The sequence below is a fragment of the Primulina tabacum genome, chromosome 18, assembly GCF_025594145.1.
Source record: "Primulina tabacum isolate GXHZ01 chromosome 18, ASM2559414v2, whole genome shotgun sequence".
In the NCBI taxonomy this organism is placed as follows: Eukaryota; Viridiplantae; Streptophyta; class Magnoliopsida; order Lamiales; family Gesneriaceae; genus Primulina; species Primulina tabacum.
The window spans coordinates 28,420,834-28,446,979 of NC_134567.1; the positions used below are offsets into that span (position 1 = coordinate 28,420,834).

Below are 26,146 nucleotides of genomic sequence, written 5' to 3' on the forward strand. Positions count from 1 at the left end.
GTCTCAAATCTTAAAGACTTTAATGTCTGATCACCTTTTTTTATAAACTTTATTATTATTTTTATGTTCGGCTATTTAGCTATATATATTATGATAGAAAATCGATGTAGAATAAACTACAATCATATCATCTCCAAGTCACAAAATTATTTTCAAACCTAAGCATTCGAGATAATTCTCAGAAAACTTCTTTAAAAAAATCGCATCTATTTTTTTTTATTTGCTAAAAAAAATTCATATATAAATTTAATTTCAAAATATATAAATAAAAGTAACATAGGGTGCGCAACCACATATTACTTGCATGCAATTGCGGAGACGTTCCATTTTACTGGGAAAAAACTACAAACTTGGAAGAAAATTCCCATATAGACGGCCTAAATTATATTTTACTACGGAAAATTTAAAATAAGACATGAATGAATGACCTAAAGGATGAAAACAAAATCAAATGAAAGCTACCTCAAATGGGTATGTACAAGTTCCAACAAAGTTATCTCAAACATTATCCCAAGCAGACTGAGCTGAATTTAGCATTTCAACATTAGGCATACAAAATTGCAACCCGATCTGTCTGGACTCGAAAAACAGTGTCGATCAAATTGATAAACAAAGCTTTCCTCATATATTATCAAGAAATACTCGTGGTTTGATCGTCAGTTCAGCCCTCAGATGGAGAATCCCATTGATGAAAAAAGGGCTGTTGTCTGCTATGAAAGCCGTCCATGGAACGCCAAATAAGTTTCGGTATCCCACAGCCTTTCCTCCAGTAAAGTTGTAATTTCCTTTATACTTGCTCACAAACTCCTCCGAGGGCTTTGTCCTGGAAGCGAACTCGTAGTCAACTGTGAAAGTGTCTGATCCCTTCTCCTGCATGCCTAAAAACAGCCCGAAACAATGGAAAGAACTCTGTTGGTCCATATTGCAATGGGCCGACAAGAAAAATCCTTGCCCTCCCAAGTGAAAAGCTTGGGAGTAGACTCGACCAGAAGGGAAGAGATTTGCACACTCCTCTCGCTTTAGATCCAGATACACTATACACTGTTGACGAGGTAACTCAAATTCAACAACCTTGACGGGTCGGTATTTATATGCACGCTCTGCAAAACGGCGGAATGAAGCATTTCCCTCTGCCACAAGAGTACGCTGCCGGTATGGAGCTTCTGCCTTGAAAAAGAGGGCATCTAGTACGACCTTGGAAGTAAGTTCAGGATCAAAGTCGCTGCAAGTTAGGACTTTTCTCAGCTTTCGGCAACTCATGCATGGAAAACGAATCAGGCGAATGAGACGTGTGCTCAATATTTCACGTCGTTCCTCCAGCTTTGGGTAATGTATTCGAGCCCACTTCAGCACAAAATCTAAGATAGCATCCTCCGAAGCCACCTGAAGATCATCACTGGCCAGGATTACCTCAATACCAGATAAAGGCAGGTTGAGCACTTCTTCTTGAAACCTGGTAATTGCAAAAATAGCCTCTTCAGGCAGTAAAACCTTAAAAAAGAAAAAAAGAAAGCCCTGAACAATCCAAGGAAAACTAATTAAGAATAGAGAAACATTATTTCTTTTCCTGGCCTCGCAATCTAAGCTAATCGGATTTTATTGTTGAAGAGAAAATGAATAACTTGGATATTTTAAGATAGAGAGAAACCAAATCACTACTTTAATCGGTGGCAGACAAATTGCAAATCAAACATAAAGAAAGACAATAGTCAACCACAGACGAGAAAAACACACATATCCTCAATACAAAAGCCAGGAGCTTACTTGCTCATGTCCTTGAAGCGTTCGGCAAGAAATCGCTTGGCAGCATCCGTAAGTGGCTGAACTGTATCAGCCATCAAAACAGTCGAAGGAAGATCCAAATAAAGCAATGCTGATTCACAAGTCATCGGCAAGTTTCGTAATAGACGGCTGCAATATCTCATACATGATGCAACCTCATATTTGTCAGCAGCCATCAACACATCCAACAAAGCGGACGGTGTTGTTCTTGTTAAAGAATTGCTATACATAAAATTTAGCAAATCCATGAGGGCAGCTTCCTCTGCTCGCCAAAGTGGGACCCAAACAATAGGAAAGTTCAGCATATACATTGGAATCATACATGACAAGAAAGCAATAACGTCAAGTTAATGAACTTCAAGGACAATATGTACTACCATTTGAATTGGAAAATATTGTTGCAACTGAATTGATTTATATGTTCAAAAGATTATGTAAAATGATATAATACAAGTGCTTCATCCAGTTACAAAACGTACACAATTTCACAAAGCCCTATGTGAACAGTGAACACAATCAAAGTACTAGATATACTGAACACTTGAAGATTCAAAGAATTTTAATGTTATGGTCCAAGTCAATCTAATGACCAAAAATAAAAAGCAATAAATACTTGATGTGTATCTATGTTTACCAGAGGCATGGATCCGTAGAGTTACACGTCGCTGCTCTGACTCTCTCATACCATTTGAGAACAACTATAAAGAAATAAACAATGAAAATATAAATATAAAATACAAAATCAACAAGAAAACAACAGAATGAATTGTGGACGACCTACCTTGTAAAAGAATGGACTCTTTGCTGCCAAAATAGGAGAGCTAATGTGGATGGTCTTCACTACGATGGCTGAGTAGTCCATTCCAGATGATGTTTCAATGACCTGTGTTGCTTCATTAACTAGCAGTGTCAGATACATTTGTCAAATAGTTGAAATCATGGTCTACATAATTCCAATTTTAATGTGACACTGAAATCTCAAAATAATATATCAAAATCGAGTTGAGCAGAGTAGTAAAACCATTTTGTAATGTTCATGACAAATTGTAAAGGAATTTTTGAGAATCTAATCATCCATGAAAAATTTTAAGAGCAACATGAGATTGGAACAACAAAAGAGGAACTCCAAATGAGGAAATACTTGTCATATCAGGCTGGTGATTTGCAGTCTGTGTTACATTTACAGGTGGCTCCTCGATCATTGCCACAGCTTCCTCTACGTTTTCATAAGTAACACCATCTTCCATATCTGGGATATTGCAACTCAATATCTGTTCTTCACGTTGCACTGTCAACTCTAAAGCTGAGATCAATGGATCACAATTAATAAAAAAAACTTGGTAAACTCCTAGATAACACAGCTAAGTCACGAATATGAAACCATAAATATTTACATTTCTAAACATAAAATTTTGGAACAGGAATACATACGATGGATATGGCAGGAGCCAAAAGTTAAATTAATACAGGGAACACGCATATCAAAACTGTTACTTTTGGCTGAATAGCCCCAGCATCCACCCAGTGCCCCAGACCCTAGTAGTCCATCCTTGATCACAAACAAACTCAGAAAACTTCATAGAAATGGTAAAGCCTCTTTGCAGTCTATGAACAAAACATTATTCTACAACTTCGTTAAAAAACTTCCACAACCATGAATAACACGACTTAAATAAAAGGATTCTATTTCTAATTCAGTTTCATGCAACATTCAACTCTACAAACACCAAGAAAACCCATAAATCCACATTCAGCAATCGTCAATGATTCCCCCACAATATTCAAAAATTAATCTAAATTACTAAAATAACTCTCCAAAAATTAATCCCATGGACCAAAAAACCCAAAAAAAAAAAAAAAACACATGCACGATCACAAGACCTCTGAACCGAACCCTAAAGCCCCACAAAACTTCAGAGTTTACCTCATCACAAGCTAGAAAGAGAACAACCTTAGAAAAACAAAATTAACCATATATAATGTAATGCAATAAAACAAAATGAATCAAAACCAAAATTACCTTATTACAGATGCACATAACCATAAAATCCAAATTTATTCAAAATTACCCACAATATAAAAGAGAAAAAAAGTATACCATTGAGCTGATCATCGCGACGCCGCTTCCGGTTACGCGCCCAATCAGCGAGACTGTCATCGGGGCCGGGTTTGGATCCGGGCACATCGAGTAAGATCTCAATCCGAAGAACCCTATCAGAGAAATTGACGTCATTGAACGCAAAAGCAAAGTCCGACGAGTTTTCCGGCGACCCACTTTCAAACGAACTGCCCGATTCCATAACAATTATATTCGTATGTTTTTTAAAAAAAATACCCACTTTAATTCGCCCAAAATTACAAGACCCTATAGACCTATATAGTCGAATATCTCTGTATCAACACAAATGGGTACGGATTTTGCCAGTTTTCTCGAGAAGTTGGCGATTTGGGCACAAGAAAACATGGAGAAAAAGACAGAGACGCAACGGAAAGTTTTGGGAAATGGTGAGGAAGTCATTTAGGTTTTGTATTTGTAGGTTTTATCTTTATTTTTTTTTTGTTTTCGTTGACATTATTTTAAAATCCCATTTCTTCATTACTAATTCTATCTATTAAGAAAATAACCAAATAATAAAAACCAGTTTTTTCGTTCATTACAATTTCAGTTTTTTCGTTCATTACAATTTGGAAAAATTGCGATTTTGGTTTTATATATTTACTTCTTTAATATCTTCTATGATATTAGATTTCAGTTAGTTTCTAACATCCGAGTTTTGAAATTCGTAATCGTTTTTCATCGAATATATTAAATCAATATTACGTTAAAGAACAAACTAAAATTGAAATAAAAAATATTTATAGTAGATTAATATTAAAATTTGAAAGCATACAAAACCTGAATTGCAACTAATACAATTTACCAAACAATTTATTGTAGACAGCTTTTCGTTCATTACAATTTATTATTTATGTCAGCTAAAATATCATTTTAGCCTCCTAGTTTATAGAAATTCACCAATCGTTACTTATTTTCATCAATTTCACATTTGTTTACCTTTTATTTATTTTTTTTGTCATTTTAAATATTACATCCTAATTATTTATTATACATTATAACTTTGCACACATCTTATCATTATTATTATTCGAACACCATTAAGTTTATTCATCTTATTAAATGCTTTTTGCATTTTTCTAATTCTAGTTAAAACTTATATGCATGTAATTTTAATTATTAAATGGATTATTAATTGTTTTGTGAAAATAAAATGTAACATAAAAAAGAAAAAGAAAAAAAAAGTCTATTCTGAAACGATCTCACGAATCTTTATTTTGTGAGACAGATCAACCCTATCGATATTCACAATAAAAAGCAATACTCTTAGCATAAAAAGTAATACTTTTTCATGTATGCCCCAAATAAGATATTTGTCTCACAAAATACGACCCGTGATACCATTTCACAAGTTTTTGCCCAAAAAAAAGTAAAAAAACAAGAAGGTTATGAATTTCCTATTCAATAGGTACTTGAAAATTCCAAAGAATCAAAAGCCCAAAAACTTCATCTTTTCTTAATAGGATAGGCTAAGATTTAAAATATAAATAATAGTATAAAAACGTCGTCTCCAGTGTGAAACATTAACACTTAAAAGCCTCTTTTAAAGCTTGCAGTTCTGTAGTTTTCGTTTATCTGGAATCAGCGTCCCCTTCATTATGGGAATCGGGAACTCTGTGAAGAATATATAGCTCGAAAAATTCAAGCCACGTGCATGTATGAAATTCGAAATTCCAAACCAAAGAATCAACTACATTTCGAAATTTGAAGGCTAGACAAACATGCATAATATAACCGCCATTAAGTCCTTTCGTTTCCGAGTTTGTAATAAAAATAATGCAATAAAAAAACTGTACAAGGACACGAAATACCCATGATAAATCAAACCTTTTAATTGGATAATCTTCGTTTTTGTTTTCAATCTTAGTATTGGCTTCAATAACACATCATTCTTGTTATCAAGACTTTAGCCAGTATATTCCCCCATATCTTCTGCCTGGAGTGAATTCAACGATTCTCCAGTTAACTTGCTACGATACTGCTGAACAACAAGAACAGATGCCGTGGTCGAAAAATCTGCAGAAATCAACAAATTTCCAACCGGGCCGAGTTCTGGGCATTCCCCTTTTTTGTCCAGAGCTTCCACCAGTTGACCCTCGGACATTCTTCCAACAAGAAACAGATTACAACGGCTGTATGTTCGAATCGAACTAACCACTTCTGTGGCGTCCCTTACCACATTATCTTCAAATTTGATTGAATCATTGCTTGATACTCTTTCCTTCAATTCTTTAAGAAATTCTTCATCCGGTTTAGTTTCTTCACCATGATGATCACTGTTCACGTCAAGTTGGATGCTGTCTCCTATTACATTGGGGTCTACGATGAACCGAACAACACTTAGAGTAATCCCAGGGTGCTCGGCCATTAGTGCACCGTATGAAAGAGATTCACGATCATCTTGTCCGCCAAAGAACAAGACCGTGATGACAAAAGAAACGTTGCTTGCCGATACGTGGGATAAGCCACCGAGCCCACGATCAACTAGAATGGCAACGGAACAAGGGGCATTGTGAAGAACCCTCTTGTTTACGTATCTTAAATCACCACGTGTCGTCTCCAAATGTCCATCTACCCTCGGGTGCTTATGGAACGGAAGGATGATTATTGCCAGCCTTTTCCTTAGAGCGCTCTTGCATATGTCAACATGCATGCTGGACATTGCAGAGATTGCAGTTGTTGGTCGCACAGAGACTTGGCTAAGATGCTGGAATGCCTCAAAGGCAACGACAATTTGATTCTTATCAGAAGAATCGTGACCCTTTCTCCAAAAGGGCATTCCATTATTTCGTGCCTTATGGGCCATTAAGATGGCAGATGATCTTTCAGAAAGCTCCATTAGGTGCATCGCGTAAACATGAAGGCCCCCTCTTTTTCGTGTACCCCGTGAAATTTCCATGAGATTGATCAATGTGGGAATGCTTCTTGTACTGTGAAAACAGGCCAACATTCGCAGTTGAGTGCTTGATTCCTTCCTCTGAATTGTTCTGTGCTTGTACTCTGATTTAGTTATATTAGCTGGCTTGTAAATGGTTATAACAAGAGGAGTTGTTATAAACGTCGTGAATAGGGCCATTAAAACCATGATGGCAAATGTTTGATCGTTCAATACCTACACAGTCAAAATAGGACAAATATATAAGACCAACAATCAAGAAACTAGAAAAGAGAGTGGATCATTGTGATGGAATGGCAGTTTACCCCTCTGTCTTTACCGATGTTAAGAACAATAAGCTCGACTAAACCTTTAGTGTTCATCAGGAAACCAAGGGTTAGTGCCTCTCTAAACGGAACTTTGCAGCAGAGCGAAACACAGACCGTGCCCACAATCTTCCCAAAACAAGCTGTTAATATGATCAAAACAAGAAGGCCCCAAGACTGAGCTCCTTGAATGGTGGCTACGTTTGTCTTGAGCCCACTCGACACAAAGTACAGAGGAAGAAAAAGACCGGAAACTAGGTCCTCGAGTTTTTCCACAAGGGACACAGAAAAAGGAGCCTCTTTTGGAACGAGAACTCCGAGCACAAAAGCACCGAAAAGAGCGTGTATTCCAATGGTATCTGTGACAAATCCAGCAGCCAAAACGGCAGCCAATGTAGCACAGACATATATCTCGTCCACTGGCTCGCCTTCAGCGCAACGCTGTGCCATCCATTTAAAAATACGAGGGGCCACAAATATGCACAGCATCACGAAACCAGAACCACACAAGAACACCCATATTGAAACAACAGGAGAACGGTCTGTGCCAGATAGAGCGATAGCTAGAGCAAGTAGAATCCATGCCGCCATATCATTGATGGCAGCGGCAGACATGGCCATTCTACCAACATCAGTGGTTAAAAGCTTGAGCTCAGCCAGAATACGAGCCAACACAGGAAAGGCGGTGATCGAGAGGGCCACTCCCATGAACACGAGAAATGGACCTTCGCTTGTGCCTTTTGATATGGTGTCTCTGAGTACAAATGAGGTCCCGATTCCTAAAACAAATGGAAGACAAATTCCTGCCACAGCGATGCTTAACGCTTTTTTCCCAGTTCGCCGAAGAGCCTTTGGGTCAAGTTCAAGGCCTACCAAGAACAAAAAGAATAGGAGACCAAGGTTGGCCAGGGTGTCCAAAACTGTAAGGCTTCGAGGTGGAAAAATAGTATTAAGATACTTATGGTTGCGGCCGAAAGCTGATGGCCCTAGCAAAATCCCTCCCTGCCAACAGAGTGCCGTAAAAGTGTCATAAACCAAATTCTTACCATCATTCACAAAATGATTTCTGTAAACGCATTTTCCCAAATATAATTGTTTTCTGTGAAGTTAATTTCAATATCTTTCACAGAAAAAATCATAATTTCATCGCCGATGAATTTTTTTGCTCCTAAAAACTTGTATGGATTACAAAATAATGGCAAGTGAGGAAAGGAAGATACATATATATATATTTGGAGACAGAAAATATATACATAAATCAACAAATACAGGTGCACCGTCACAAAATTAGTTCGAAAAATACAGCTGCAGGTGCTAAAGAAGACCCATAAATTTAACAATAATTTTACTACAAAATATGAAAAGAATTCAAAGTCTTGTTTGAATTGATTGCAGTTCAGATGTCAAGGTCAGTTGATACAATATTATTTTCCAACGCAACCTCAATCTCTCAGACTGAACAATCTCTGGGAAATAAAAAATATTGATCCATGATTATGTAGATGGGAATGTTGTTTTATTTAGCAAAGATAGGTAGCTATGATAGTTCAATTAATGGCGTTTTCCGGTGGAATAAACATCACCCTCAGAGGGAATTTGGGTCCTGATGTCAAAATCTTTCCTATAAAGGCAAATAAAGCAACAAAATCGTAAAGGGGTCCATCCCCACTTAGTTAAGTTACTGGTGATTACACTATCAAAGCAACAGTTTTACTACATAATTGGCTGAATAAGTAGCATCTACCATTTTGAACTCTAAAACTTCTTCCCTAAAGCAGAGAAACACGCAAGCAGTAGTCTAAGAGATTAGGATAACAAGAATTGCACTAGGTAAAGAAAATTAACGAAGGAAACCAAAACTCACTATGATCTCAGCAATGACGCGTGGCTGTCTTAGCGGCCTTAGAATATATGCAAGTACTCGTGTCAGCACAACCACAAGGCATATCTGCACAATCACAAGCGGAAGTGCAAAATGCAAAGGATTGTCCCCTTGGAAGATCCCATTAGAGGTGGCCTTCATCGGTGGTGGACATTTGACTGTTGAATTAGAAGCCATTTTCAAGGGGAAAAATTAACGAGGAACTACTAATTTCCCTGCTTCAAACCTGCGTGCACAATACCGACAAAATCCAGATATGAAGACGACTGATTTAAACGAACATCTTACCGATATCCAAACCAAATCATTCACAAAAGCGACATCTTAGAATCCCCACCTTTCCTTGGATTTCATAAAATTAGATTTGATGAGATTTGACCGATCTTGTAATAGAATTTTAAAATGAGATTTAATATAACTAAATGAAATCTTGATAAAAATGAAAAGATTTCATAGAATTTGAATTATATGAACAAATAATAATTTTTTTTTTTGAGATAGATCAATTTTTTTCGTGTTTATTTATGAAATCGTTTTACAAAAATTTTGAGTTTTACAAAATAATTTTTTTTCCAAAACTAATTAAATATATTGTTTTTAAAATTTAAATATCATTTTTAAAAATTAATATATTTAAGTCACACATATTTCTGCCGTACAATTGAAAATATTATTTTGAAATTATTTTAAAATATTTGTATATTTTAAAAATTATGAATTTTTTAAATGATTCTCGATTATTCTACCGTATTAAAACATTTATTTAATATAAAATATATTTTTCTTATATTTATAAATCATTTATTTATATTATATTTAATATAAATCATTTAAATGATTCTCGATTAGTTCTACTGTGAGACGGTCTCACGAATCTTTATACGGATCAACCTTATCGATATTCACAATAAAAATAATAGTCTTAGCATAAAAAATAATACCTTTTCATGGATGATTCAAATAAAAGACATGTCTCACAAAATACGACATGTGAGATAGTCTTATATAAATTTTGTCTCACAGATATAGATCGATAAAACGGGTTAAAACTCAGCTCATATTTAAAACAATAATATTTTTGACATTAAAAAATTTATATACAATTTTCGTGTCTTTCTAATTTGTGTGTTAACACATATCAACTTCAAGAAGGAACTAAAAAAGATGAAATGGACTTTTCATCAAACTTTTCAAAAGCTGAGCATTTCCCATGTGCAAATAGATTTCAGACGAGCGCCAAACCTTAGAAAATGCATAAATTTTTCTGTGATTCATCCCAGATTCGAGGGGGAAAAAAAATCCATAAAGATCATCAATCGGTGGGATCAGACAAACCTGAATATATAGGAGAAGTTTGTTGTGAGAAAGATTGCGGTAACACTAACATTTACGCCATCTCTTCCAAAGTCAAAACTTTTTCAGAATCTTTGCAGATTTCGAGAGTCGGTGTGAGAGAGAGAATGAAGACTTGGTTTGGCGGCCCTGCAACGGAAGACTTGCTTATTTGTAGACACGGAAACTATTATTTATACGGAATACCCATTTCTAGAAATATTCACTAATCACCCCTTCAATTAATCGATTATTCCATTCTAGCTCCAAATTTTTCAATCAAGTAAAAATATATAATTTAAAGAAATTATGAATAATGAAATAAAATGTATATGTTTGTACGAATTTCCAAGGGAAAAAAAATATGAACAAACATTGGCTAGAGTTATCGTGGACATATAAATTGAGCTTATAGGAGGATGATGCTCGGCGTGCTACGCCACAAACAAATAATAAAAGGTGTTTGTAATTGCGCCTTACATATACCAGCATAATCGTTCACGTGAAATTTTTTTATTATGGATTTTTATATAAAAAATACGCCTTACATATACCAGCATAATCGTTCACGTGAAATTTTTTTATTATAGATTTTTATATAAAAAATAAAATAAAAATAAATTACAGGTTTACTTGTCATATCTATAATAATTAGTTGAGAGAAATATGAAAACATATATATACATAAAATCAAATATATATATATATATATATAAGGACAAATATCCTTGTAATAGACTAACTATTATATATAGTATAGATATAATAATTTGTTGGCTTGGACTAAACAAACAAAGACAAAAACTTGTGTGAGACGGTCTCACGGATCGTATTTTGTGATACATATATTTTATTTGGGCCATCCATGAAAAAATATTACTTTTTATGAAAAGAATATTATTTTTTATTGTAAATATCGGTAGGGTTGAGGCGTCTCACAGATAAAGATTCGTGAGACCGTTTCATAAGAGACATATTCATAAATAAATGAATATTATTGTATAAAATATACACGTTGAGAACTAAATGATGGGTATCACAAAGTTACTTAAAATCACGGGTCGCAAAGCAATTATTTTCCATTTGAATTTTTTAAATAAATGTAGTTGATTGATGTAATAACTTTGAATGAGTGGACTATGTGAATTTAAAATCCAAAGTCAAAACTTTTGGCAACCTAATAATTGAGAAATTCATCCACATCTAGATTATATAATTAGCTACTCTATGAAAATGTTCTAACAAAGATGTGATAATAAAAAATAATCTTTCATTTTGTTGATACCGTAATTGAAATTTACATTACTTAAAATTTTCATTCACACCAAAATCGCAAAAAAATTGATTTTTTAGTTCGAAATGACTCTGAATCGTACGTTCTTTTTCACATGCGTAATTTTACTTCGATCTTGGTCATTTTAGCCAAATTTTTAAAGGTTCATAGACATATTAGTCTATTGATTTTTCATAATGGATTTCATAATAATTAAGATTTTCACAAAGGTCCGGACGACTTTAGCGTGTGATAGTTCTGATGTGACATTTCATATCTGTCGAAAAAAACAAAATTATCAAGAAAACAAAAATAACATAAAAAGATTAGAATTTGACAATTTAAAAAAAAAACATATAAATAAAAAATTTAATTTTCCCATTTTAAAAAATCACAAAAATTTTAAAATAAGAGAGATTTGAAGTGTGATTATAAAAATCCCCCTTATAAAATTGTACTTCGAGCGATCGCGAGGACAGTTCATCTTGTTTACAGATAGTTCGACATGCCCTCGTCCAGCCGTTGACGCAGCCACGTCATTTTACGTTATTATCCGTTAATTAACCGGTGGGCCCCATGTCCTCCCCACGCACTAAATAAATTTTGAGAAGCCTATGCCTCATGAAGCGGGAACCAACCACCTTTATGCACAGCAAAAAATCAAACCACCACCGGCGCCGCTCGCTTTTTACTCCGGCTACCATATCACCGCCGTGTAGAACAGAACTCACACATTGATACTCAGAATTGTTCCATTTTAATTCCATTTAAAAAACACAGAATTAAACCAAAATAAATACGTAATTACATATTAGTAAATTTCATATTCTCGAAGTAAAGATTGTATGTTTATTCTAGTTTTCTGACAATCAGAGCATATAGAGATAGAAATTTTCTGGATCGAGAGAAGAAATGGATCGAAGCATATGTTGATGTCGGCTTTTGGAGTAGGGATAGTCATAGGAGTTGGGTTGGGGCTTGGATTAGCGTCGGGATTGCAGAATGTCAGCAGATTGAGAGGTGGTGATACCGGTATCTCTCCGCTAATGATGGAACATGAAATACTGGGTCTCGTCGTTAACGGGAGGGATAGCAGCGTCAGTTTTGATCAATTTCCCTACTATCTCAGGTAATGTTCGGGAAAATGTAATTTTTTATAGGAGAATCTGATCTCATTTATTTTTGTTGCCTTGCCTGCCATTGAATGTAATTAATCAATTTGTTGAAATAGTACCATGGTTTTTAGTTAGCCTTTTCGCATAGGCGAATTTATATTTTTCTTATATTCTGTGCACTATTGTTGGTCATTCTAGTCTATCTTGGGCAAGCATGTTGTCTTTGCAAGAATCAAACAGATCAAAGGGTGAGTGTTTGCATGTTCTGATGAATCAGAGTGTGAATTATTTCCGTTTCTTGTACTGATGTAGACTCACTGGACTGCCTTGTTGATTGATATAGACCTTGGCCAAATCAATAGTTTGGACAATTCCAAATTTAAAATTTTGGTAATTTAAACTTTGTCTTAGATGGCAGGTTTGGACGAATGTACGTTTAAGTTGAACATGTTGAAATTTGTTAGCTGACGTGGTTTCAAAAGGAAAGACAATATGCTTCCTATGTCTCAGATTTTCTGTTCATGCATGTGAGAGTTTGAAATTGAAATTGCATTAGCTGATTTTAGACACAATACACTCTTTACACTACTCTTTCTGTCATTGAGTCTGAGAGCATGGTGAAACTGATAAGGTTTTTTAATTAATGGACATTGAGCAGACAAGGGTCTTGTTGACCAGTGCGGCTTTTGTTCATTTAAAGAAAGCCGGTTTGAGTAATCCCACACGGAATCTTTCTCCGGCAAGCAGAACAATTTTGCTCTCTGGTCCCGCTGGTACATTGTCATCTAGATTTTCATTTTTCCTTTCCTTGATCTTAAAGGCATTTTGTGTTTCATCAATATTGTTTTCCAGAGATACCAGCAAATGCTTTCTAAGGCCTTACCTCATTATTTTGAAGCCAAACTACTGTTACTAGATGTAACAGATTTTTCTCTAAAGGTGAGTCGAGGGCACATGAATTTCTATTTTAGCAGGAAATCATATTCAGATTTCTTTTGCTAAAGCTTCTGTGGTTGATTAAAACAGATTCAAAGCAAATATGGGGCTCCTAGTAAAGTAACTGTAAGTTCTTTGGATAACCTTTTTTTTTTAAATTTATCACTGGCCTATATATAAGAAGAATAATTTTTTTGTTTCCTGGCTGGTAAAGAAGTTGACTTTCAAGCATATATATTGACTCAAATGAGCATATATTTTATGAAATCTGCATTATTCCCAACATATTTATTGCAGTCTTTCAAAAGGTCAATATCCGAAAAAGGCTGGGTCGAATGTCGGAATTTCTTGGACCCTTTTCAACCTTCGATCAACTGCCGAAAATGAAGGTATGATATGGATAAATTATTCCTTTTGGGATAAAGCTGACTCGCATGAGCCAACACTCTAGATGTCAAGTTATTCCTAACTTTCTCCGTGTTGTATTGTGTGTCTTTATTATAACGCTCTTCCGTAATTGCATCACGTATCTTCCTTGTTGCGCCATGTGTCTTTCTTAAAATATATATGATTAAAATACATGGGCATCAAAGTGATGTATGTATATGAATAACCACACATGAGTATATGTCAAATGTATGTGTTGGATTCTAAGTATGATTTATGTTCATAATCCATCTCAAATTGTCCTCTTTTACTTGCTGTGATGTATCCAAGCAATAACTATCTATATAATAATAGGAAAGCAGAGCAGCATGCTTTATTATACAACATTGCAGTCCTACAACAGAGTATAGCTCTTATTTGTGCCCTCTTTTCTCGTGATCCATCATATTATACAAAGTATCTCATACTTCGGTTGCTCTCCATATACTAGGAAATTTAATTTCTGAGCTCATCCATATCTTTGACTGTCAATTTATCATTTTGTAATTCTGTCGTATTTTGAATTTTCTTGTCCAAGGCATTTATTTACTTCTTTTGCATTTTCGTTTTATCCTTCTATTATGTCGCAGGCACAACACATAGACAAAGCAGTGGAATTGATCTTCGAACAAAGTGTGTTGTTCTCTAAGCACTTTCAAATGTTTGTCATTTTATTTTCGTGTTATCTGATTGTGGGATTATTTGGTATGCGCAGTGGACAGGAAGGCTCTAATTCTTCACCATGCGGAGAAATTCATCTGCCTTTGCAAGCATGAACAGTCTTGCTTCAACCAGTACAACTGCAACTTCAGGTCTTGAAATCAGTTAATTCATGGAATAACATTGAAGCACACTTCATTTGGTGAAAACATTTCGTAGATGTACAGGTTGGACAATTATTTAATTACCATAAATCCATCTCCGCAAAACATTTTGCCGGTGAATGATAATTGTGGTATCCCAACTTTTTCTTTGCAAAGATCAGATATCATACGATGCAGCATCTTGTTTAAGTTTGAATACAAATTGATATATCAGGTTATGCAATCTTCCCCCAAAGAGAACTGCATTTGGCCATGTCATGAAGCGTAGAAAAATTTGTAATGTGGTTCGCTTTTTCAATTGGGTTATGAATTAGATTTATTTATCTTTAGGCAGGGAATGGCATAATTGATTGAACCCAAGTTATTATCGTTTTATATATTGAAACCTTCGATAGAAGAAAAATTGAATGCTGAAAATTGAAAGATGATTTTCAAGGGGATAACTCGCATGGGCAATTATGTATCAGTCCAAAAGTACGGTTGAGTTCGCTGCATGCAAGCTGGATTATACTCAATCTCATAAGATACTTCAAGCTATCGTTCTCTTTGCTTTCTCAAAATCCTTTATCTTTCAGCTCCTCTTAGGCGCACAAGCAGCTGGTGCTTTGATGAGAAGCTTTTTATACAGACACTTTACAAGGTATAGCATTTTCTTCAGATGAATTTTTAAATATGTATTTGATGATGTTCTAAACTTGATATAAATGATACAGGTTTTAGTCAATGTATCCAAGATCAGTCCTGTTGTCTTTTATCTGAGGGACATTGAGAAACTCCTCTGCAAATCGCAGAGAGTTTATAACTTGTTCCAGAAAATGCTGGCGAAACTGTCTGGATCTATCCTGATCCTTGGCTCAAGAATTATTGGCCCTGAAAATGAAAATGGATCAGTAGATGAGAAAGTTTCTTCTGTATTCCCCTACAATATCGAATACGACCACCAGAAGACGAAAATAATCTTGTCAGCTGGAAATCTCAGCTGGAGGAGGATATGAAGATGATTCAGTATCAAGACAACAGAAATCACATAATCAAAGTGCTTGCCGCAAATGACATTGAGTGTGATGATCTGAGTTCAATCTGTGTGGCAGACACAAAAGTTATAAGTAAATATATAGAAGAAATTGTTTATCAGCTATTTCGTACCATCTGATTAATACAAAGCAACATGAGTACAGAGGTGGCAAACTCATTATATCAGCGACCAGGTAACTATTAGCTCCTTTTTTCTTATCCAAAAGGGCACCGAGTTAAAGCTGCTGACATACTGCCCTGGTCTTTGGATTAGTTTGTCGCTTGGATTAAGCATTTTCCATGAAGGTAAAAATTGTGGAAAGGACTCATTAAAGCTTGAAGTCAAAACTGAAAAGGCTAAGGTTATTCTTAGTTTTGTATATTTTTTTTGAACGATTCTTAGTTTTGTATCTACTTGCAAGTATGTGGACAGAATATTTTATTTCCTCCTGTCGGTCAACGATAATGAATATACAGGATGGAGAAGCTCTGAGACCAAGCCCTAAAACAAAAGATGAAACCTGCAAACCTGAAAGCAAGGGTGAAAATTTCGTTTCGAAAACTCTAGTGAGTCAAATCATCCAGTTTTCCAACTCATATATTATGGTAATATGTGGATTTCTTTGAGATTGCAAATGATGTTCCAGACATCCTATTATTTTTTCTTACAAACAACCACTCAAAAACTAGTATTAATTAATATTGTGTCATGGTACTTTGATGATGATGATGCTGCTACGACAAATCATGGACCACATATTTACCCAAGTTATTAGTTTGCAATAACTGAACATACACTTCATAGTGTGACACACGAGCACCTTCTCCTTTTCTTTCATTTTTGCATTGTATAAATGATGTGACACTTGCTCTTTTTTTATCTTGTCAGGAAAGCCCTCCAGACAATGAATTTGAAAAGCGCATACGGCAAGAAGTCATACCATCAAGTGAAATTGGAGTGACATTTGCAGACATAGGTGCCTTAGATGAGGTTAAGGAATCTCTTCAGGAACTAGTATTGCTGCCTCTTCGAAGACCAGACTTTTTGAGGGGGGCCTTTTGAAGCCTTGCCGAGGCATATTGCTTTTTGGACCTCCTGGTACTGGGAAAACCATGCTAGCCAAAGCTATCGCAAATGAAGCTGGAGTGAGTTTCATTAATGTTTCAATGTCTACTATTGCTTCTAAATGGTTCGGTGAAGATGAGAAGAACGTTAGAGCACTTTTCACTCTTGCAGCCAAGGTCTCTCCAACCATCATATTCGTAGATGAAGGCCATGCGGAAAATAAAGAATGAGTTCATGACTCAGTGGGATGGGTGACTGACAAAATCTGGTGAAAGAATTTTAGTGCTAGCAGCAACCAATAGGCCTTTTGATCTTGATGAAGCAATCATTAGGCGCTTTGAGAGAAAATATGGATACTAATTTTGGTTAGCCATGGTTAACAATTTTTTGGTTTGAGGGAACTATTGCTGAGTTCAGGTTTCAGCTGCCATTGGTTAAGTTCAAATTAATTTTTGCAGAGGAACTTAAGGCTATGCTTGAAGCATTTCTATTCAATTGATAATCTTATTTCTATCTTGGAGATCACTCACCACATATAACAACCAACTTACTTCAATCATGTTTCTTCCACGTGCTTAGAGTGACAAATGATGAAAAATTTTGTTGATTAATCAGAATTATGGTGGGTGAAAATTGATGAAGGATTAGACTTTGCAGAGCTCACAAAAGTGACAGAGGGATACTGTGGAAGTGATTTAAAGGTTCTTTGTGTCTAGTTTGTGTTTCATATGTGCATTAATTATATTTCTAAATTTTAAGGAAATATTTATGAAATAGAACCTGTGTTATTGCTGCTTATCGACCAGTTCGAGAATTTATACAACGAGAGAGTCTAAAAGATCAGGTAACTACAACATTTCATGGTAATTTATGTATTTTAAGTATAACTTTGTGTGTGTCTGATCTTTTTATTTCAATCCTTCAATGTAGCAGGATAAGAAGCATAAAACTAAGGACAAGATTGTCGGGAAAATTCAGCTAAAGAACATGATATGGAAAGGAAAATTACTATCAGACCATTGAACATGGAAGATTTTAAGGACGACAAAAATCTGGTAAAACATTCATTACTTTATGTGAAAATTTTCGCTTAATTAGTCACGAGCAGTTTCATGGAAAATCATAAAGGTTATTTCCAAATACGACCATACATAGATCAAACATCAAATAAGATTATTATTATAAATTAATGAAAATAAATATGCTAAACCTAGTGGTAACTATACACAGTTTAGCAGCCTGCCGCTCCTTTGAAGTTTTGGCTCCACTATTATATAATTATGTCTAACAACTAAAATGCTTAAGCTCAACACTTGTTGTCACTTAACAGAACTGAATCATTATGTTCATTGAAAAGTATTATTTTTAGTGATGCTAAATTAACTTTGTAAGGAGACTCTAAGCCATTTGGTACAATACATGCATCACGAAAAATTGTACTGCCAGGTATTCTTACATTGTCTACACGGAAAAGTAAGATCACGTTCACGAATTCTGAATATTCTGAAAAAAAAGGGCAAGTGTTTGCAACATCTATTTCTAAATTCAATTCATTGGGTTGCCATATGTGGATATGTTTGTGGTATTTGACATCAGATTGAAAATATTTCATACAATGTTGCAGATTGCAGCTAGCTTTTCAGCTGAAGGGTCAGGCATGGCCGAATTGAAGCAATGGAACCAGTTATTTGGGGAAGGTGGTTTGAGGAAGAAGAAGCAATTATCTTACTTCTTGTAAAATACAGGTCAGAAGTCAGGTGATCTCTAGAATTATACACATATATATTCCTGTTGATCAAATAATGATCTATTTGCAAACATTTATAACAGTGAATCGTTATGAGGTAGTGCAGAAGCATCAAAGGCCTCAAGCCTTGTCATCAGATCCATTTAAGTTAGATTGAAGTGTATATTGTTAGCGATGTAGTAATTCATCAATCGTATCTGTGTCCTTGTTTGTATTCTTTCTTTTTTCGCTGCAATAAAAGGTTAGTGACCTAAACGATAGTCGATGGGGAACGATGAACATCTCCATGTACATAGTACTTAATACGTAGAAATAGGGGGAGGGGGTGTGTGGTGTCGGCTCATCTAGTCAAAATAAGTGGCGCACATTTTAAATAAATGAATGGCCGAAAAGAATTTTGAAATGAAAGGATGCGTTCAGAGGAACGCGTTTTATACGCGGTTTCACACCTCGAAATTCTATTATAAATAAGTGTTTCATTCCTTCATTTCAAATCATCCAGTTTTTTTTTTTTATTTTCGGGTTTATTATCTCAAATTACCGTATGTGAGACCAACATGTGGATGCTATTGGTTGTATTTAAAGATAAATAAGAAAGATGTTACTATTTAAGGTTAGACGGTCGTTTCCTTTGATCAATGTATTAATTAACAGTCATTATTTCGTTTCAAAGTTATTTAAATAAAGTTTGTTGTGTTGTGACATTTTTCTTTAAATTCCAAATTAAAACACTACTGCCATTGAGGTTCGAATTTTCTAAACATAGTCTAGAAAGACAACTTGAAAGTTCGACCAAAGAGTCGTAAAATCATTTGCATCAGCTTAATAAGAATCAATTACAGTGGATCTCTAATGTGCATTATATATATTTATAATAAACTTTCAATGTTCTTAGAATCACGTATAATCACATCAATCAACCGTAGAAATTTAAACGACCGTAGCTTACACATTCCATGTACATTCAAATATTTATCCTGGAGTTGAATTTATGACCCTAGAGGAAACTCAGAGAAACCATACCATCCATAACCAACTATAAGTTTTATCGACATTTTCGTGAAACCGGAGCGGCAAAGACATTGAAACTACAGAGAACAACGCATATACAATAATGGGCTCAAACCCTCTTTTTATCCTTCAATGGCCCTCTCGGAATCTTAGACAGTACATTAGCATCAAATACATCATACAGTTTCTTGAGCTCAGCCGTCGCCTTCTGGGCAAAAGAGTCTACCTGATTTTCATATTTCTCGTAAAAAACAGGCACCGTGAATAGCAGCACAACACCTGTTGAAATGACAATGAATATTGTGTGATTGTAAGAATTGGGACATCCCAGACTTTACCATGTCGGTGACACATCATTTTCATGGTTCTGGAAAAAAAGGAAAGAAAAACCGATGTAGTTCTGCCTGATGGACATTACTTAAATACAGCAGAGTCAAAAAATCACAGCAACTTCCAACAAGCGACAACACCCACAAGCCGGCTATCACCTGCTCATTATGGCATTAGAAAATTTATCAGTTCAAACAAAACACATGCCAGAAGCAAAATCTTTGCTGTTAATTATGTGTTCAACCTCATTTTTAAATTTGCAAACAACATTGGACACGTAAAATCTCAGGGACAAACCATTTCCAATACTGAGCACAGATTAGAGGGGGAAGGCTAACATCAAAGCAAGTAAATATTTGATAATTTTTAGTATTTACATCTGAGTCTAGGAAAAAAATCTAATAGGAACTACTATTTTCATACGTTGAATAAGTTTAAACAGAACCTTAAATAAATAAATAAAATTATTAGGGGACTAGACGGGAGAATTTAGTAAAATATTGGAAAAAAATTACTTCGAGACAGTGACATGTCAACACATTTTCATCTCATGTGACCAACCACATCAAGCATTTAGGAATTGCATTAGTTTAAAACAAAACCCAAAAAATCAATTACACAGAGAAACATCTTCAAATCCTTTCCCAGCGCAATATCCCTCAGAAATGCACCGGCTTGATTGATCTCGATCCTCAAAGCCAATGCCAATTTTAGTACAGGATCTTCTGGAATCTCAACTTTATGGGATGCGTTGAGGAGATCTAGAACGAAATAAAACACACGAAGAACATACAATTCATTAGTATCATTTATGCAAAGCGAAGAGGATATTGACGAACTATGGGTTGGAGAAAAAGTAAAACCAACAGGAATGAATCGGGGCAACCACTCAGTGACTGAAAAAGCTTCCAATTTCACATGTAACACTTCCAAAAATATAAGTTTTTTCCCCACAAATAGTATGTCACCCTCATCAGCATTCTCCAGGTTAGAAAACAATACAATAGCTTACTTATTGATGAAGGTTGTAGCATTTGACCACAAGAATGATATAGCCAATGCAAGAATCAAACCATGAGAGACCAATGTGAGCAAATGGTATTCAAGGACATCAAACAAAACCCATATTGCAGACATCCTGCTGAGACCTTCTTGTCCCTCCATAAGAACACATCCGCAGCTGATAATAAAAAACAATTAACACAAACACAGTAACACACATACACTACCATAAGGTGCTTCACAACATGCAAGCATAATAGGTTGTATAAATTCACAACTTTTGGATGCTACGAACTTTTGGTTACTTTGAGTTGATTAAAATATAAGATAAATCGAGGCACTTAACTAACGGAGAAAGAAAATGTTTTGATGATGAATTAAAATCGTTAGCAAACAATATAATTTATGATCGAATTAAAATAGTTTTTAAAACATATTAACTTGTAAACCAAAATATTTTTTTTATATATTTTAATTTTTGCTCAAGTGACACGAAAGACAATCCAAAGAGGCCACATGAAGTAAAAATTAATTTGTAAATATTGGTGAAGTAGTTTGTCATTATGCCAAATAACACGTTAAATTTGAGCTATAAGGCAACACTTGTTACAAAAATAGACAATATAGATAACTAGATATATGTGCAATTCAAAATAGAGTAAAATCGGTTTATAATAACAGTACATGGAGTATTTTTGTCACCGTAAAATGGCACATCAAGCGACCAAATCGGAGCTCTAAGGGCCTCTCCCTAAATACAAAGTACAAGTAATATTGCACATACAATGCATATGTTTAAATTAATTTTCTGTGTAAACCAATATTTTTAAATATCAAAAGATAATGTATTATATAATTAGTAGAGTACATAATAGTTATTTTAGGAGATAAAAAGACAATGCTGAAAATAGGATAAAATTAATATTATATAAGAAAGTGATTTTTGGGAATTAAAAAATAATACACGAAAGAGACCAAAAGTGGTTGCTATAAAGGTCTCTTGTTTAATATAAGTATAAATATTTAATAGAAGATACGCACAGGGGTGTGTGTGTGTGTGTATTTCAGTTGAAAATCTTAGAAATGGTTCATTTTTCTTTTGTAAATTGATTGATAGCTGAGCACGATGCTCGTGAATTTCTAAAATTATTTGCATTCAGCAAAGCACAGAAACGACTGTATAACCTTTATACAACGAAATAATTGAAACATATGAATCTATAAAGTTCAAGCAACCAAAAGAAGAATTCTCCACTTTAAGAATCTATACTTTGATACGAAAGTTATGCATTCTGAAAAATAATCAACCAATCAAGATGTTTGTAACAAGAATTGCTAGTTCATAAACTCTACATACAAATTACAACATGACCGCAAGTTCATTTTATGCACTCACAGTTAGCATATTGATCAACTTTATGAATTTACATTAGTAGCCACTCAAATATGGTGTCGTATTCATAAACACGCGCAATTCAGAGCACAAAATTGAAAGAACCAAAACCAGAAAAAGAGTGAAAGTGGATAAAAAAAACTAAGGACATGGAAGAAAAAATAAAACAAAAAATATACGTAACATTTAGCTTCCATCATCAAATTGCATCAAACATTTATACTTTATACAAAAGGGGATGAAAATTTAAGTATTTTAATTAAAAGCATAGCTCAGGATTCCAAGTAAAATAAGGAATAACTGCAAATCTCTAAATAAAAGTAAAAAAGTTGACCCCCATAAGTCTAGTAAACTAAATTCATTTTACAACAAAGAATAGAAAGCTCCGTCTTCATTAGATTCCCTTTTCACAAAAGGAAACAATGCCAAGTTTATACGATAATCTCCAAATGGACAAATAAATTGATAATCCCACACATGATTCGCCGGAACGGTTGCGGTGCTTGGAACGGCAACTACCGTTCCAGTTCCAATGTTATGTTGCGGAACGGTTGTATAAAAAAATTAATAAATTCAAAAAATTGGTAAAAAAAATAAAAATATAAATTACATCATACTAAAAAATAAAATATATGAAGTTATTACAAATTAATCTCTCAATACAAAACTATTTTACAATAATAGCACAATAAGAAATACACACTAAAAATTATAACATACCAAAGCTAATACCATGAAGAGTGACGCGGAGGAGCGAGATCATTGTTATATTCTTCATCACTATCTCGTAGATTAAATTGATTTCGAACATTTGGATATTGACGTCTGAGTAAAAAGTTATGCTCATTTTCCTAACATGTGTCAGTGCAAGAACAACGATACACACGACACACTTCGGGCCACTTTTGGCTCGTCTTCCCTAATGATTTGAACAAAACTCAAAACATGAAAGTTATAGCCTTATATCTTATCTTTCTAATGGAAGTGGCCTCACAACAATTGGATCAATATACAAGACATTATACTATAAACCACAACTACTGCCATATTTTTCATACCGTTTATACACTTCCATTTCCTATTTGGCTCAAGATCAACTTTCTATTCTACTCATTCATTTTCATAATCATCAACAACTATGAAATATAATATCAATAACATAACCACCGTAATGAACCATGAATATCTCATAACCATATTTTTTAACATCAAAACCGTTCCGTTCCGCCCGTTCCGTTCCGCTTTCCCGTTAAATCGCCGATTAAACGTCGAAGAACAGCGCCGATTTGCCCTGGAACTTTGGAACGGTTGTCACCATTCCCATTCCGTTCCGGCCGCATAACGGCCGTTCCGGCGAACCATGATCCCACAAAATATCCAAAAAGTTACAGAGAAATTCATTGAAATAGACATTAGAGAGTCCAGAAACCGAAATAAATAAAATTTACATCGAATCTCAGAATTGTCACAAAAATACCCAAAAATCAGAGTAAAAAAAGGAAAATTTCTTACGTTTGCCAGCGCCAAAGACTTTGTGAACAGGTTTCTCCCTGCCGAAGAGACGGTAGGCCGTGGTCTCGCCGTCGGAATCGTGGATTTTGTCCACCATTTTTTCCCAGAAAGTATCCTCCTTCTTCTTCTTCGTCTCCTCTTCCGCCATTTAAACAAAAAAAATTGGTGGATACAGATTCAGCGCGCGTGCAGACGATTCAGTAACTGTCAGCTGACTGAGAATCTCCTTTGGAATGTTTTCATTAATAATTAATTAATTATGTTGCAAAAATAAAAATAAAAATCACATTTTTCATTAAAAATAATTTGTAAGGGAAAAATAAAAAAAATCTCATATTAAATAAAAATTAATGTTTTAATAATGAATTATTCGTTTAATGACATGTTTTAGATATACCAAATAATTATTTATTATGGGATGTGTAATAATATTTTATATTGTGTAATTCAATGTATTTATAAAATCACAAAACTCTTAAAACACTGGTGTCATGCCTTCCAGAGTTTCCGATCAAAAGAAATCCCAATGATCGTCTATTTTTCTTTCAAATTTTCTGATTGGTTATGTCAGCAAGGCCTTTGGCAAAAAAATGATTCCTTCATTTTGATCATGATTTTCTTGTATCGCCACTTGATGAAGAAACATGTGTTGAATGCATCCTGTAGTATTATTTATGATCTTGGAAGGATATTTTATACTCACATTGAACATAGAAGTTGTAATCTATAATATAGCATTTAAATAATCTAGTTTTTACTTAAAAACCCAAAAATAGTAGGCAAAAACTTGTGTGAGACGGTCTCACGAGTCGTATTTTGTGATACAGATATCTTATTTGGGTAATTAATGAAAAAATTATTACTTTTTATGCTAAGAGTATTACTTTTTATTGTGAATATCGATAGGGTTGACCCGTCTCACATATAAAGATTCGTGAGACCGTATCACAAGAGACCTACTCAAAATAGTATTGACATAGTAATTTGTTAATCCAATCACATAATTGTAAATGAATTATGTTTAACTATTGATCCATTCATTCTTTTTCAACTCTATTAAATCGTTCACATTACAGATTAGAATTGAAAAGAACTTTTTGTGAACATATAATTAAACTAAAATTATCATTAATTAGATACAACAAATTGCTTTTCCTCGTTATTTTTCACATGAATATAACTTTTATACAAAAATATTTTGTTCGTAGCTATCGGTCACGGTTTGATGTAAATGATGCAATATTAATTGATTGCATATATTTGTTTCATTTGATGTTTGATTCTAGCTCTAAAATATTAGAAATCGAAATCATAACGTCATCCAATTGATTTATCATCTCAAATATCATACATCTTATATCACCATATTGCATGATGAGTAGGTCTCATTGTGTCTACAAATTATATATTTAATTTAATTACATTATCCTTATCTGAATAATAATTAAAAATTATAACAAAATTTTATGAATCAACTCATAATCTACTAATGATCATGATTCATATACTAATAGTCATTATTTTAGACACGCGTCAGTTCTCTACTTATATATAAAGATTGAGTCACTTAGTGATATGACTTTATGAAATCAATTAATTTTAACGAAAATATCATGTTCATATTGATTAATAATATTTTTCATAGAATTTACTCATGACTAAAATTCAGATATTATATCTACAATTAACATATTTAATATAATTTTATTATCATTATCCAAAAAAAAATGTTAAATTATACAAAACTGTATGAATCAACTACATCTATGATCACGATTATGATTTATATATGTAATATTCATTGTTTATAGTGTGTGGGTTGTTCGCTGGTTATATTATTAAACATGAGCATGTGATTATCAAATTCTATTTACAATTTTATTTTTCATAATATTTGTGAGGTAATTTTGTCGTGTTTGTTTATTAGTAATTTTTTTATATATCTCTAAATTTTTTTTAAAAAAAAAATTTATATATATTCTATCTAAAAGTTCAAATTATCTCATAAATCTCATCTAATATATAAGAATTATATTCTAATAAAATAATACATAATTTTTACAAACAAAAAAAAAATCATCAAACACAAAAAAATGAATATGCATGTAACGAAACACTAGTTATAATTATTTATATAATAATTTTTATTGTATTAAAATAAATTAAACATGTATGATTAAAAAA

General features: G+C 34.0%; 2 protein-coding genes and 2 pseudogenes across 3 annotated transcripts; 1 reads left to right on the forward strand and 3 right to left on the reverse strand.

The window, feature by feature from the left end:
* Positions 1-436: 436 nt before the first annotated feature.
* Positions 437-4,312, reverse strand: LOC142532817 (BTB/POZ domain-containing protein POB1-like). Of its 2 annotated transcripts, none has more exons than XM_075639310.1 (6): positions 3,881-4,312; positions 2,924-3,085; positions 2,564-2,673; positions 2,417-2,480; positions 1,765-2,044; positions 437-1,453 (listed from the first exon to the last, which is right to left on the reverse strand). In XM_075639310.1, exons 1-6 carry the CDS (start codon positions 4,080-4,082, stop codon positions 622-624), a joined length of 1,650 nt encoding a protein of 549 aa, XP_075495425.1. In that variant the 5' UTR covers positions 4,083-4,312; the 3' UTR covers positions 437-621. The 2 variants fall into 2 exon arrangements, with proteins under 2 accessions (XP_075495425.1, XP_075495424.1); XM_075639309.1 differs by having other exon boundaries at positions 2,564-2,682.
* A 1,298-nt stretch (positions 4,313-5,610) lies between these two features.
* LOC142532937 (cation/H(+) antiporter 18-like) lies at positions 5,611-10,482 on the reverse strand. Its single transcript, XM_075639491.1, has 4 exons — positions 10,317-10,482; positions 8,964-9,207; positions 7,100-8,101; positions 5,611-7,010 (listed from the first exon to the last, which is right to left on the reverse strand). Exons 2-4 carry the CDS (start codon positions 9,156-9,158, stop codon positions 5,805-5,807), a joined length of 2,403 nt encoding a protein of 800 aa, XP_075495606.1. The 5' UTR covers positions 9,159-9,207; positions 10,317-10,482; the 3' UTR covers positions 5,611-5,804.
* A 2,153-nt stretch (positions 10,483-12,635) lies between these two features.
* Positions 12,636-17,371, forward strand: LOC142533273 (uncharacterized; annotated as a pseudogene).
* A 2,231-nt stretch (positions 17,372-19,602) lies between these two features.
* Positions 19,603-24,188, reverse strand: LOC142533577 (reticulon-like protein B2; annotated as a pseudogene).
* Positions 24,189-26,146: the final 1,958 nt, after the last annotated feature.

Bases quoted from the DNA above. Each gene is read 5' to 3' on its own strand.
- LOC142532937 (XM_075639491.1), bottom strand. From the start codon at position 9,158: ATGGCTTCTAATTCAACAGTCAAATGTCCACCACCGATGAAGGCCACC. The intron at 8,102-8,963 runs GTGAGTTTTGGT...CTCTGTTGGCAG, and splicing joins GCGTCATTGCTGAGATCATA to GGAGGGATTTTGCTAGGGCC. The intron at 7,011-7,099 runs GTAAACTGCCAT...TTGACTGTGTAG, and splicing joins ACATCGGTAAAGACAGAGGG to GTATTGAACGATCAAACATT.
- LOC142532817 (XM_075639309.1), bottom strand. From the start codon at position 4,082: ATGGAATCGGGCAGTTCGTTTGAAAGTGGGTCGCCGGAAAACTCGTCG. The intron at 3,086-3,880 runs GTATACTTTTTT...CATTGATCTCAG, and splicing joins TCGCGATGATCAGCTCAATG to CTTTAGAGTTGACAGTGCAA. The intron at 2,481-2,563 runs GTAGGTCGTCCA...ATTTCTTTATAG, and splicing joins AGAGTCCATTCTTTTACAAG to TTGTTCTCAAATGGTATGAG.